Source organism: Jaculus jaculus, chromosome 7 (assembly GCF_020740685.1).
Source record: "Jaculus jaculus isolate mJacJac1 chromosome 7, mJacJac1.mat.Y.cur, whole genome shotgun sequence".
In the NCBI taxonomy this organism is placed as follows: domain Eukaryota; kingdom Metazoa; phylum Chordata; class Mammalia; order Rodentia; family Dipodidae; genus Jaculus; species Jaculus jaculus.
This window is the reverse complement of record NC_059108.1, coordinates 129,577,806-129,593,497: the sequence shown is the minus strand read 5'-3', so window position 1 is coordinate 129,593,497 and position 15,692 is coordinate 129,577,806. Positions and strand designations below refer to the sequence as shown.

The following is a 15,692-nucleotide window of genomic DNA, read 5'->3' as shown; positions in this document are numbered from 1 at the left end:
ATAACATTAACCCATTTTGTTTCTGAAGTAACAGTCCATTTGTATTGCCTAATGATTTTCAATGTTTTTTTCGCTTTAAGTAAAGTTTAGCTTCTTAATGAATAAGGCTTCATTTTAAAAACTTTGAAGTTTTGAATAAATTTAGATTCATAAAAAATTATGAAACTGGTGCCCATCTACCTCTCACGTTATTGCCCCTCTTATTAACAATCTATACGAGTTTGGTACATTTTCCACAATTAATGCACTGATACCAATGTGTGATTCACTTCTACCTAATATCCTTCCAGGATGTCACTTAGGAGACCAAATTATATTTAGCTATCCTCTGGTTTTACACTGCTAAAAACTTTGTTTTTCTTAAGGCTATCTGCTAATAATTTATATGAGAATGGGGCCTGTTTAGTATTTGTTTTACAAATTTACATTTTTCACTTGGCTTTTTAATGTTAAATACTTTAAAGACACAAAGTATATTAAATATTGTTTTTACAAATGTTAATGTTATGAACTTTGAGTGCTAACAAAAAGAAACGAGGAGTTATTTCAAAGAGCTGCTGTATATCTAGTGCCACAGTCTGCTGAGGACAGCGGTCACCGGAGCCCAGGAGCACGGGGACCCTTACCCCAGGGTGGCTGTGGCTCCAGGTGCAGGGCAGAGCCCCCGGTGCGCAGCACAGGGCAGCTGGCCAGGGCTTGCTTCTCTGCGGCAGGAAATGCGGCTCCAGCTCACCCTAAAGGGACTTGAAAACATGTCTCTTCACCCCTAAGACTCCCACTGCACTCTGCTTTGCTCTGTGTAAGGCGGGGCATGCTGCCTTGTGCTAACGCAAGCTGCCTCCTTTGTCTTGCAGCACCAGTACCCTGCACACTGATGATCTGCACGCGGTATCATTAGAGATTTAGAGTTAGCCTGTTTTCCCAACCTTTGCTCACTGCATGCTGTTCAGCCGAAGTTGAGGGATGAAGGTCACTGTGCCACTCCCCAGAACTGATGAGAGCCAGGGACCCAAACAGGTGGCAAGGGCTAGCAAATGAAGCGAGCAAAGCCTCCACCCTGCAGTGTGGATGACACGGGGGACACGGGTGGAGTGAGGAGGACACCAGGGGCAGAGACAGCAGCAGCAGCCTGTCTCAGGGCTGTTAGCAACACAGAAGATCCCCAGAACCTGCCACCTCTAGGAGTCTGAGACCAAGTAGATTACCAGCATCCAAAAGTACCAAGATGGAGAGTTTAATCACAAGTACAAAGCATCACATTGTTACAGAAATAATGTCTGTTTGACCTTCAAATACATTACACTCTATTGATCTGCCAAAAGTAGTTCACGAGAATTTGCCTTCATTCTGCCTGTCCATGCTTCATGGCATATTCGAAGTCTCTGAAGCTGACATGACCATCTGAGTCTTGATCTGTTTCCCTGAAAAATTACATAGAAAGTCATTCGTACATTATTCTTGTCAGCACCTCCATGTCAAGGGCATAGTGGAACCTTCCCTTCTCTATATGCCTGTATAAAGGAGGAACCTATTTTGCCTATTTGAAGACTAAGGTCATCCCTTATGTTTTCCCCTGTATTAGTAATACCTAAGGTAGAAAGGAAAGCTAGGGTATTTAGTTATTTATTTAATGTAGTCTCTCTCTCGCCCCCTCTCTCTGTTGAGTATAGTGCGGTATGATGTGGTGTTTCATATGCATCTCTCAGACCTCCTGTCCTATGTAAACAGAACAGTGTGAAAGGAAGGGACTGTACTGTGGTCCTCACATGCCTGATTATACCTCCATAATTTCTCAGTGACTTCATTCATGGCCAGGGAAACTTTGTCAAATCCTCACACATGCTCACTAAGCTTTCCTAGCTCCATTGAAGAGCAAGGCAGATGTGAGCCCTTGACTAATGGGCTAGAGGTGTGAGAGGTCTTAGCAAAGTTGTCTGTGTGTCCTTGAAACTGTGGAAACATGGGCATTGCTCCTGAACAGGCAGCAGAGAAGGGCACAGGCTCCACGTGGCTATGATAACACACGCCAGAAGCACAAAACTCCGGCACAAGCAATACGTCAGAACTGTCACTAGTTAAAGAAATGTCTGTTCAAGAGTGTATCTGAGAGGATAACACATGACGATGGCCCCAACTCCTCTCTGGGGACATTCTAAAACAATGTATGGCATGCTTTCTGTAGCACTTCTGTGGTTGATGCAAATTATATTCTGTGGAAACAACAAATGGTATCAAGTATGACATAGGGCTTTTTAAAGCAAAGACTGGCCCAAGCAAGAAAGCCACTAATCACTGTAATAGTTTTAAACCAGGCTTTTAAAATATTGAATTCTAAAATAAACTTTCTGAATATTTTATGCCAAAGTCTCTGAAGTCTATAATGGTTCTGGATAGAGTGATGATAATTTTTCATTCTTTTGAAGTAAAGAAAAATCCCTACTTCTCTGCCCCAGGGCAGAGCCATGTTGCAGTGTTAGTATAAATGACTGCACACTGCAGGGGCCATTATTCTTGTTACTTCTTTTGGTGAAATATACATGACGATTTCATGCTGTACAGTACCGAGAGCAGAATGTCAGATCTCTTCTAGGGGATTAGAAATAATCAGTATCACACGTTACTGACTACAGGACATAAATCACCCCTCTTATAAAATTAGATAATTGAAGATTCTTAATATTGCCTAAGTATTTCTTCCCAAAGAATTCGATTAGATAAATGGCCTTTTTTCTTTCTACTCTCAATTGGTATGGTTGAACTATAAATCTCAGAGGGTGAATAAAGTGAATAACATAGACAAGCAATGCCCCAGATAAACTGCTCCTGGGTGTGTGTGTGTGTGTGTGTGTGTGTGTGTGTGTGTGTGTGTTTTCACTCATTTGAGATGCCAAATGCTTGCTGAGAAGGGAATCCCTCTATTTCCCTATAAATAACTGCTGCTATCATTACATTAACCTCTAATAATTCTTACTGTCTTACTGTCACTAAAACTCCCTGTTGGAAAACAAGTGTTAGGAGTAAACTTCACTCATAAGGTTTGGAGTGGCATTTTATTCCTATAATGAGGGGAGGAGTATCCTACTTATATGTAGAATGAGACATGGTAAAACATTTTTATGCCTTCTGACTTGTCTTTACACATATGAACAGATCTGGTCATTTTAACTACACTAAAAAGGAAATTGAAGTTTAAGGGCTGTAATTTGCAAAAGCTAAAATGTGCGGTTTTCATTACAGGCTGAATTATTCTGTGGAAGCTTCTGTGGCAGCCATACTCCATCACTGTGATGGGAACAGACGTGGCTGGTGGATACCGCTAGAGATGTGATGAGAGGAACAGCGTCATTAGGTAAAAAGGAACTATTTCATTGTTTCTGTTTATAGCATTCAACCTTAGTTCTGAAACCAGAAAGCCCTGTTCTGGGCTCGCCTACATATATCCTGCACTGGAAATATTCCACCCCTCCTCACCCTTACTAGAAATGAGCCCCGGGGGGTGGGGGAGCAAGGTGTCCCTCCACCTCTGAGCTCCCAACAGGCAAGGACTGGGTATTAAATGAATTTGTGGAGACGCTGGGGAAACAGGTGACAATATTATGAAATGTGTTAGCCCCACCCTCACCACTGACACCAGTCTCAAAAGTAGTCATCAAAAACAAAACACAGGCAAGAAGCCACCATGGGAGTCAGGGACCCACGAGTATGTATGTTATGGCCTCTGTGTTTAGCAGCATTAGGCACACATGTTTGGTTCTGAAGGCACCACATGTGGAATGCACTTGAAAATGAGGCTTCAGAATGTTGTAATGTGAGGCAGGCAAGCATAGGGAATAGCTTAGCAAGCTGGAGTACTGCTTGGGTCAGACTTTTAATAAACACATACCTTTCCTAACAATGCACTAGCGACCTGATGTTGACCTAGGACAACTGCCTGTACTGTGCTTCACACACGTCCCACCCCAGACGACGAGATAAGTTTCTCCTTCCTTAGTAGCCATTACTCATCTTCTGGGGTCAGTTTCTATTCAAATCTGTTCTTAGACAGGTCTGCCAACAGCAGGGGCCATGCAGTGTGGCCTAGCACGCGGTGCATGCACAGTAAGGTGAACTGTCCTCTAAGTGAGAATGAGGCCCAGGATCTACCTGTTTCCACCTCCCCAGTCATGGGATTATAAGTATGTGCACAACTCTACCTGACACTCTTACGTGGCTCTGGGGACCAAACCCAGGTCCTCATCCTTGCAAGGCAAGCACTTACTGACTGAGGTATTTCTATAGCCCCTAAAGTATTCTTTAATATTAAATATTTTTCATTTTTAGTTTGAATTTTCCAAGCAAGTAATCTTATTTCATACTGTGCAGATCTTCAACAGCTAGGGCAGGGTTGTTAGTCTAAACCGTGTTACAGCAGAGCAAGGACTGTCCGGGCACTGGAGAACACTTAGCAGCATACCTGTTCTCTTCCTGTGAGACGTCACCACCAAAGCTGTGACAGTCAAGAATATTCCCAGAAATTTCCACGTGTCTCCTGGGGGGGACCAAATCATCTCCGCTTGCGACCTTCTGGAGGACCCACAATTTGAAGCTACCCTTGGCAACAGTACAGCTAAGTCCATACATACTAAAGTAATTGTCTTAAAGGCATCTTAAACAAGTGATTTTGGGGTTAACTGAGACACTTGTTTCCTGGATAGATTATGCAGATAATTGCCCCAGTATTGTGTCAGGCCAAAACCAAGGTTTCAAGTTGAAAACTGAACCCAAAGAAGATGCCACTGGAGAGCCCAGATCCTGCTGGCAATAGCAAGACTGCCAGACATATCTGTGTTCCCAGCAAATGCAATGACAGACAGTAATTATCATGAGTCACTGTGATCATCAAATGTGGTTTTGAAAATTGACCCTGTATCTGATTCATCTGAAACATGAATGAAAAATTTAATGTGGAGGCAAAAAAAATTAATGAGAAGGGGTTTTTATTGGGTGGGGGGAAGGGGCAGCTTTTGAGTAGGAAAAGAGGAGAGAGCATCTCTTTCTTTTTGGTTCTATATGGAATAATTTCAGCTACAGTCAAAACTGCCATTCTATTAGGGACAAAGCTGTCATATTCACAGAACAGGGAGAGTAAAAATTACCCACCAAGCAAGGAGCCCCTGCTGGGGAAGAGAGGACCCGCCAATTGGAGACGCAGTAATGACAGCTTCCCCCACAAGCAGCCTTCTCTTGTGAGGAACCTGCTGCTTCCCTCCACTGGCAAGCTTGCCTCTTTGTTGATGAGAGTCCTGCAGGGCTCTGTGGCAATTCAGCTGGTAATGTGTTTATTAATTTTACCTTTTTAAAGACATGTGTTAAGAAAAGTCTCTTAGATACCCCGGAGATTTTAAAGAGATATGCAGATGAATTCTGGGCTCCTCTGTGCCACTGGCAGGTGCATTCTTTTCACCGTGTATTGGACTCCCTTTGTGCTCACACTAGGCTTTTACTCTAGCCACCAATGAGAGTACCTCACTTCAGGTGCGTCCTGCACCAATTATCTTCCACTGTTTGCCTGGAATCACTCTGACACTTGGTATGTGTCGCAGTTTGATTCACGTGTCCCCCATAAACTTAGGTGTTCTGAATGCTAGGTCCCCAGCTGATGGCAATTTAGGAATTGAAGCCTCCTAGAGGCAGTGTATGGTTGGAGGTGGGCTCGTGGGTGTCATAGCCAGCTTCCTCTTGCCATACACACTGTCCTGTTGCTGTTGTCCATCTGATGTTGGCCAGGAGGTGATGTCCACCCTCTGCTCATGCCATTCTTTTTCCCTGCCATCATGGAGCTTCCCCTTGAGTCTGTAAGCCAAAATAAACCCTTTGCTCTTGGCCAAGTGTTTTCTGCCAACCATGTGAGCCTGACAGCAACAGTATGCATGTGTCCATGCACATACACAACACATACACAAGTACGGACAGAGGTGTTACTCCACAGAGCAAGCCTTGGCCAATCAGGCAACAGGACAGTGGACAAACTATCATCTCCTCTGTCTCTTAGACAACTCTGGAGTCATTCGTTCCCAGTCACTAGAAGTTCTGGTGTTGCTCACAGTAGTAATGAACGTGGAAACATACTTGCCTTGGTTTCCCCTCATTCTGTTTCAGAACAATCTGATAGAACCTTCATCATGGGCTCCTCCTTCAGGAGGAAACCAGGGTAAGACAGTGGAAATTTCATTTTGAGAGATGAAGTTTGCATGGCGCCACCAGCAATGGCATGTTACTTCAGATTCTCGTTCACTTAAAAAGGATTTCACTGCTTGAAGTAGATCAGACTTTAGCTATTTGCAAAATGCTTTTTAGAGCAAATTAAATATTGTCTTTACAAAGAGTGCTGAAGTTTGAAGTTCTAGACAATTGAAATGACAGTTACAGAAAATCATAGCAGACTTCTCATCACTGCTTAATAGACTTGTCTTATTTAATAATATTTAGTCTGTCAACAATAAATAGTATCATTAGGCTTTAAGTGTTCCATCCTTCAGTGCGAAGATGACATACTCCTGAATGTAAGATCCTCCCAGGTTCCTTTTGGAGGCAGAGCAGAGCTGAGAGCTGACTGTGCAGGTTTAGATATATCTGCTTACAATGAACCATGGATGATAAAAGGCTGTCCAGACCAGGCCACGAATAACAAATGACAGAAGTCAGGGAAATCTTTGGTGTCATTGACACCAGGTTCAGCTACGGACTTAAGACACAGCGGGTGTTGTTGTTGGTTGTTCCCAATATCCAGGCTACCTATTCTCTGCTCTGCAGCAGCCGTGACTTGGGTGGGAGACCCCCTCCCCCAATATACACATACACTTCAAGCTGCAGACCCAGTATCTGAGTGGCGAAATAGCACATAATGCTACCTTCTTTACCATAGCAATGGGTTCAGGCACTGAGTGGCTTATGCCAGTTAGTACCTAGCATTCATCCTTTGGCCTCTAGTGACCCACAAAGTTGTTGAAACACAATAAAGTCTAGCAATTCTATTTGCGAATTGAGGAAGGGGCTTCAGCATGGCCATCTAGGATGCAGAGGTGAGGTCTGGATCTAAACAGCCTTGCTATCCAATGATGTACTGAGCCAAGAACTTGTGCATAGGCTACCAAGCAGCAAAACCCAGCCTGACCTGACATGTAGTTAGTTACGCACACAAGGGAAATCAAGTTCCAGGATCTGTGGTCAAATCAAAACATGATGGAAGAGTGTCCCATGAAGACACTTAGTCATCGACACAACATATTCTTGGTTGTTTAAGGCAGTCTGCAACGGGCTTCTTGCCATTTGCAAGTGAAATCACCCAATTGTACCAGATATCCCACTTGATATCTTTCCTAAGCCTTGAGGAACAGACAAGTACATAATACATACACAGTCCCCGGCCTTGATTGTCAGGATATTTTTTTCAGGCCCAGTGGGTATCTGGTTTTCATTTATATACATAGTGATGACTACCTATGATAATGCCTGAATTTATAAATTAAACACCGCAATAGAAAGTACTAACAAAAGCTGAGTCAAATACAATGACTGTAACAATATATTATCGTAACACTGCTAGCATCATTACTCTCACGCATTATAAGAGAAGGGTTGCTTGAACAAAAACACTCCAGCGCCAGGAAAGCAGATCCAACAACGAGGACAGCTACTAAGGTCGCTGGAGGGCAAGTAGAGCAGCATACTGGGCAGAGGGGTGGTTCTCACACCATGAGGGGCACAGCAAGATGGCACGTAACTCAGAATGGCATGCCATTTAAAACTTGTGATTTGTTTTTAGAATTTCCATTTAATATTTCTGGACTGAGGTTGTGGGTAAATAAAGCCAATAAAAGTAGAACCATGGATAAAGAGAGACTACTCTAATTTTTTGAAGTTATTTCATTTTGTAAGAAACAACTCTCTGATTCAGATTTCACCTTAGATGCTATTCCAGGGTTATGAATTATTTTCCTTGGTTTTGTATTCCAAAGAACTAACTAATTGTTGTCATTGAAATTTTTGGTTTAAAAATATTTTTACTTGAAAGAGATGGAGACAGAGGGGATATATGGGCATGTCAGGGCCTCTTGCCCTTGCAAGTGAATTCCAGATGAATGTGATGCTTTGTGCATATGGCTTTAGGTGGGTACTAGAGAATCAAACCTTGGCCAGCATGCTTTGCAAGCAAGCACCTTTAACTGCTGAGCCATCTCCCCAGATCCCACTTAAAAATATTTTTATTTATTTATTTGCAAAGGGGGAGGGAGAAAAAAGGAAGGAAGGAGAGAAACAGGGAGGGAGAAAAGGAGGGACAGAAAGAGAGAGAGAGAGAGAGGGAGAGAAAAGGAGAGATTGCTGTTCATGGTATCTTTATTTTTGAGACAGCATCTAATATAGCCCAGGCTGGACTTTAACTTACTAGGTAGTTGAGGATGTTCCTGACTTTCTGATCTGGTTTCCACATCCTGAGTGCTGGATTTATGGGCACGCACCATCATGGCCAGTAAACGTGGTGCGGGAGATCCACTTCAGGGGTTGGTGCATGCTAGGCAAGCCTTCTGCTGACTGAGCTACATCTCTAGTACTATGGTTCCTGTAAGTGTGGTGCTTAATGTCAAAAAGACCATTATGTTCTTCCTCTCTGAAGAGTGAGAGAATAGCTTCTTTAGTTCAAGAAATGAAATGGATGGGAAATGCTATCATGGTAAATGTAACTCACTTTTTCCTACTTCCTTTCTTTTGAGGCAAGCCCAACAGACTGGCTTTTTTTTATGAGAAAGAGAGAGAGCAAGTGTGAGAGAGAATTGGCACACCAGGACCTCCAATCATTGCGATCGAACTCTAGATGCATGCACCACCTTGTGCGCATGTGTGACCTTGTGTGGCTGGCCTACATGGACCTGGAGAGTCGAACACAGGTCCTTGGTCTTCACAGGCAAACACCTTAACGACTAAGCCATCTCTCTAGCCCTTTCCTACTTACTTTTAAGAATGAGAAATCTTATTTTAAGCCAAATATATTTTGGATCTATATTAAAAAGAGAAAGGAATGTAATTTTGGCCTAATTATTGATTACTTGTGGGAAACCAATATGTCCAAAGTCTCGCTTCTGGAGAGCAGGCTGATACCTCTTCTCTAGCAAGTATTTTAGCAGAGCTGCTAATAAACAGTGATGTCATCTTAGTGTTCTTTTGTTTTTCAGTTTGATTCTCTGGAAGAGAAATTATGATGTAAGAAAACAGTACAGAACAGACAGCTTTGAGGAGAAGGAGGAAAAGTCTACATGAACACCTTTGAACTAGCCATAAAAAACTGATTTTCTGTATGTTGGGATTACTAGCTCTCCATTTAATCCTTGTGCCTATCTGTATAACTGTTTATAGACCCCTTCTGAGTGTGGCCCAGCTGGAAGCTCCTGTCTCAGCAAGTTTTCCCCAGGCCTTGTAACTCCGGGCAAGCCTCTTGACTGTTACATATTCCTAGCTCCTGGCTGTCAAGTCGCATGGTCAGACTAAATGATAGCTAGAGTGTGATTGAGCTGTAAACTTTGATAACTCTGAGCTATATCTTAGCCTTGCAATGGTATACAGAAAATCTAAAAACTGCAACCCCACTCCTGTTAGCCATTTCCAAACAGCAGCTCAAGATTTTGACCCTGTGGACCGTTACAAGGAACCACATGCATATATAAATGCAAATGCAATAAAAGACCCAACCTTCAACACTGTGAAGTATGAACAGAGATAAAGCCATTTTTATTTCAAATAATCACTTCAGCTGAGATATCCAGTATCATCTTGAACTTGATTATGAGATAAAAGAAATGGGACAGAGATGGCAATCATTTAATCTCTTAAGAACAGCTATTCTGAAGAGCCTTTCACTCTGCCTTCAATAGATTTCTAGCAGGTTATGATCTGGCTAGAAAGAAAGCATAATGATGAGGAAAATTATGTTTTCAATAACACATGCTCTTGCAGTACAAGTCCATCCACAAAGGAGGCAATAAAATGAACTCTGACCACTTTCATAGACGGCGTAATGGCTCAGTGCACAGACGCGGTCTTCCTGAAAGCGACAAGTTCACATCCTTGACTGCAGGTTTCAAAACGAGCTGGACTTCCAAGCCCCATGCAGGAAAGATTACACAGTGCCAGACAAGAAAGCTGAGTATTAGTAGGTTTAGAGGCAGAGATGGGCTTGAAGAATATGGCTTAATGAGCTTTATTTTGCTAATGCAACAAATAGAGTTGAAATTGAAATGTGAACTCAAAACATTGAGCCATTTGTAAATGCCCTGCTAATAACACTGTGAGCCACTGTTTGGTGGTAAGCTTGCATTTCAAAAGGCATACGGCCCCAGAGTCAGAAACCACCCATTGTCACATAATGCTTATTTTTTCTGATATGTATAATGTTTTTGAGTAGAATATATTTTTGTAATTTGATAAAAGAGTTGTAGAGGTTTTTGTTTGGTTACTTGTTCATTTTTGTAGAAATTTGATGCATTGCATCTAAAACTTATCTGGAAAAATGCTGTAAGGGTCAAGATTCAGAATTTAAAAAAACAATGATGTCTGGAGGGATGGCTTAGCGGTTAAGTGCTTGCCTGTGAAGCCTAAGGACCCTGGTTCGAGGCTCCATTTCCAGGACCCACGTAAGCCAGATGCATAAGGTGGTGCATGCATCTGGAGTTCGTCTGCAGTGGCTGAAGGCCCTGGCACACCCATTCTCTCCCTCCCCCTCTCTCTCTCTACCTCTTTCTCTCTCTGTCTGTCACTCTCAAATAAATAACTAAAAATAAACAAAAATTAATAAAGTAATGATGTCAAAACCAAATGTAATTCCTCAGTAATTGAAGCAATCTGATTACGACTCAGGAGCAATGGAAAGGATAGTGACCAGAAATAGGCATACAGGTTTTCAGCAAAGATCAAATGAGATGTTCTGAGCCAGTGAGGATGAAGTCGGTTGGTAAGAACAGTAGTTGGGGTAACCAGTTATCCACTTTGGGATAAGGTGGCTTGCCCCATGCCACAGCTTGCTCTGTGCTCAACAGAAGGTTACTTCCCTCTCTGTAGGACTATAGGCAGATGACATTCTTAGCCTCCTATCTGTTACTTTTTGTTGCTGGTACAAGATATCTGACAAAAATCACTTTAAGGGAGGAAGAGTTTATTTCAGCTCATAGCTCCAGGTCACAGTCCATCATGGTGGGAAGGCGTGGTGGCAGGACACGAGGCAGCTGCTCACGTTCCGTCCACAGTGAGGAAGCAGCCAGCCATGAACGCTGCTCAACCAGCTCTTCTCAGTTTTTTTTTTTTTTTAAATTTTTATTTATTTGAGAGCGACAGACAGAGAGAAAGACAGATAGAGGGAGAGAGAGAGAATGGGCACGCCAGGGCTTCCAGCCTCTGCAAACGAATTCCAGACGCGTGCGCCCCCTTGTGCATCTGGCTAACGTGGGACCTGGGGAACCGAGCCTCGAACTGGGGTCCTTAGGCTTCACAGGCAAGCGCTTAACCGCTAAGCCATCCCTCTAGCCCTCTTCTCAGTTTTATATAGTCTAGAACCCTGGGCCCATGAGTGGTGCTGCCCATAGTCAAGGTGGGTCTTCCCAGCTCTATCTAACCAAGATAATCCCTCACAGGAGATTCTAGGCCCCATCACATTGACAACCAATATAAACAATCATACCCCTGTTACAATGATAGCAATGGGGAGTTCTGACAGTGGGATGTTGATAATATAATGGTGAAAAAACAAAGAATTTCCTTGGCATAACATTTCAAAAGGGAGCACAGGATATTAGAGTCACCCTTGGGACTGTGGCATGGCCAGCTTCTGAAAAACATTCTCACCTGGGGTTAGTAGACTCTCATTCGAAATCCAAGCAATTTACTTCATACAGCTTGGTTATAGAGAAATTGTTTTAAAACTCTGTAAAGTCAGGTTTTTTTCCAATAAAGGAGCATGTAAGAATCTATAAAAATTAAGATTTTTAACAGCTTATACTTTGGCTTTTAAAAAAAATCCATTTGGGAAAATAGATTTTACATCTCAGCCCATTTCTCATGGGTGTGTATCTCTGAGCCAATAGAAAATGGACTTTAGTTCAGTATAATTGTTATAAATTATTTATACTTCATTTACAACATGCTCCTAGAATTGAAAAATTCTGGGCCTGTGGACGATAACAAACAGCACAAAATCTGAATCACATTTCATAATGTGATTATCAAATTATCAAAAACACTCTATTAATAATGGCTTCCTGTAATCAAAATGTCATATCCAATGAGATGACCATAAGCTTTTAACAAGAGGATTTTGGTCTAAAGAGATGAAAGTTCAGAGGGCATTACAAGCATTTGGAAAATTATGAATTGCTCAGAGAATGTGAGCCTGACCAATCACATCCTTCTTCATTTAACAGCTAGACGAGCCCTCTCTCTCTCTCTCTCTCTCTCTCTCTCTCTCTCTCTCTCTCTCTCTCTCTCTCCCTCCCCTCCAACTCTTCTTGCTTTTCATTCTTTAATCTCTCTTTCTTTACCTTTCCTTCTCTCCCACCCCTTGGGCCTCGCTAAGCAAGGGCTATACCACTGAACTAGCTCATTCATTCATTCATTCACTCACAGGACTGGCAAGCCCAGGGCCGTAAACATTAAAAGTAAGCACTCTACAAGTGTTCTATCTCCCCAGCATGCCATTTTTCTTTTGAGACAATGTTTCAAGTAGCTAGGGTTGGTCTGGAACTCACAATGGTAGCCCAGGGCCTTGGACTCAAGATCCTCTTGAGGGTTGGTGTTACAGTCATGGACTCCTTCTGTGTTCCCTGTGGTCATTCTCAAACCTAGTATGAAGGCAGAGAAGGGAAGGTTGCAAGCGAGGACAGTCTCACAGACCACAGGTGATATCCCTGCACCATCTAGACAGACCTCTTCCCCTGCAGCCCAGAGCTAAGCATCCTGCTGAGGTTGGCCTGCGACCTGCCTTAGAAAGTAAGGAGAAGATGAGTCTCTGTGGTTTTAGGCTGAGGACAGATGCTGACTCACCAGGGGTTTCAATAACGAGTAAATCACGAAGGGACATTAGCGATGTCGGGGGGCTCTTCCTAGCCTTGGGAAAAAACTGTTCTCCCATAAATTGCCACACTAATACTGATTTCAGGGATTCAAATTACTGGCCCGATCCAGCATGACATTTTCTGCCCATTATCTAGTTACTCCTGCCTCCAGGCAGGGCCACATCATTGATTACAGAGCATTTCCGCCACTAAAAAAGATCACGCTCATCATTAAAGACATTAAGTGTTGATCTGTGTCGGCTAAGTGACTTAAAAGGTTCGTGCCCTTCTAGTAACAACTCAAAGAGGCTATTTTGGGATATTTATTAAACAAATTAAGTATTTACATTATGTTCAAGCACAGAGGACAGCCATTGAGTACATAACTATGAGAAGACAAAGCCAAGAGAATTCACAGGGAGAAAAGGATGCCCGTTCAGTTTCCTAGAAGTGGGAATGAAGGGACCTTCACACCAGCAGAGAGACCACCCTATCCTCACCTGCATCCACGGCATCCTGATGGGCCCTGTGCACAGATACTCTCCTTCTAGAGCATACAGCCTGATTCGTGGTAAGCAGTGAAAGAAAGAAAGAATTGGTTTCAATTATGGATAGTGCTAACCCTAATGGAAAAAAATTAAGAAATCTCTTTTGTAGCTGGAGATATGGCTCAGTGGGTCAGTTAAAACTGACACACACAGGAATAAAGCCAGAGACCTTGTATCAAAAGATGGAAGGATAGGACAAACCTCCATATGTGTGATGGCATGCACATGCTTATTATACGCACATCACACACACACACACACACATACACAAATTAAAAATAAAAAAGAGGGGCTAGGGAGATTTCTCAGTGGTTAAGATTGCTTGCCTTTGAAGCCTAAGGACCTGAGGACTCTCTCTATATATATCTGCCTCTCCCCCTCTCTCTCTCAAATAAATAAATAAATACATAAATACTTTGGGGCTGGAGAGATGGCTTAGTGGTTAAGGAGCTTACCTGCAAAGCCTAAGGACCCCAGGTTTGATTCTCTAGTACTCATGTAAGCCAGATGCCCAAGATGGTACATGCATCTGGAATTCATTTGCAGTGGCTAGTGGTCTTGGCATGCTTATTCTCTCTATCTGCCTCTTTATTCCTCTCTCAAAATTAATTAATTACATTTATAAAAGAAAACTCATGATATAAAGTTAAGGATATAGATCAATGACTACACATGATTTTATAAACATATGATAATAGGAATAATAATAATTTCCTTGTTGGATCTCTGATTGCCCCAGTTTACTTGCATAAATGTATCAGTGAGCATATTCACTTCTAATGCTTTTCTTAGAAATGGGTGCCTGAGTTCCTTTGCTCATTCAGCTGACTGTGGAGCACAGGCATCTGGGTCTGAAGATGGAGGGATGAACAGGATAGGCACAGAGTCTCTCTGAGCTTTTAGTCTAGCCACAGAAAGAATTAAATCGCTCTACATGCAAAGTAACATGACCAGTGCACTAGGACTAAGAGTGAGTGGGATAATGGGATCCAAAGTGAGCAGCCAATCGAGAAGCAATCCCCAAGCATGTCATGTATGAGCAGGAGGTGTAGGTGAGAGCAGAGAGAACAGCATGTTCCAGGGTCTTGTGGTAAGAGAATGTGAGCTACATCCCAAGACTAGATAGCAAGGGTGACCAGAGCACACAAGCTGAGGCTGGATATGGAGCCAGAGAGGTTGAACACTGAATGGAATGATAGATTCTGGTCATAATCCAGAGAATAATGGGAAAGACATCCAATTACATCATGGGGAGGAGTTCATCCGTTTAGATGTTATAGCAGTTACCTTCTTAATGGGACAAAACATCCTCAATCAGAAGTAGCACATGGAAGGAAGGAAAGGGTTTATTTCAACGAGAGACTTTGTTTCCAGGAGACTAAGCAGGAGGGTAATAGAAAACACTCCGTATTCTACTCTGGTCTCCATATGGATGCCCAAGACATGTGCACATCTGTGCATATGTTGTATATTACACCACACACATGACACACCACACACACACACACACACACACACACACACACACACACACACACGAACTTATACTAGACCAGAGGTACATGGATCTATCACTTTGTCACGGACCACTCTGGTGCATTCCTCATGGCTTCTATACAGGAAACAGGATGCCTGAGCTGACTCTTTGCCTTGCCACAACTCCTAATGGCTGGGGGTAGGGAGACAGAAAGAGAGGGAGGGAGGGAGAAAGGAAGAACAGGAGGGAAAGGAAAAGAGGAAATGTGCATCCCAGGGCCTCTAGCCACTTCAAACAAACTCCAGATGCATAAGCCACTTTGTGCATCTGGCTTGATGTGGGTACTGGGGGAATTGAGCCCAGGTGGTCAGGTTTTGCAAGCAAGCACCTTTAACCACTGAGCAATCTACCCAGCCCCATCGTTGCCTTTTTCAACTCCCTGTAATTGTGTGAAGTGTGAGGTGTGAGTGAGGGTTAATGATGTCAATAATTGAATCCAGTATAGAACAAAGAGCATATGACCACTGTGGGCATGATGGCAAGTCAAGTCAAGAGATGGGGTGAAGTTGAGCCAGTGATATGGATGCTACCACA

The 15,692-nt window shown here is 42.8% G+C and overlaps 1 protein-coding gene across 1 annotated transcript in view; it reads right to left on the bottom strand.

Moving 5' to 3' along the window:
• Nucleotides 1–1,218: 1,218 nt before the first annotated feature.
• The window catches only part of Efcab11 (EF-hand calcium binding domain 11), a 176,667-nt gene continuing 162,193 nt past the window's right edge, over nucleotides 1,219–15,692 (bottom strand). Inside the window, exon 6 of the mRNA XM_004649344.2 lies at nucleotides 1,219–1,421. Coding sequence (XP_004649401.1) covers nucleotides 1,343–1,421 — 79 coding nt within the window. The 3' untranslated portion in view covers nucleotides 1,219–1,342. The remainder of the gene's footprint in view (nucleotides 1,422–15,692) is intronic.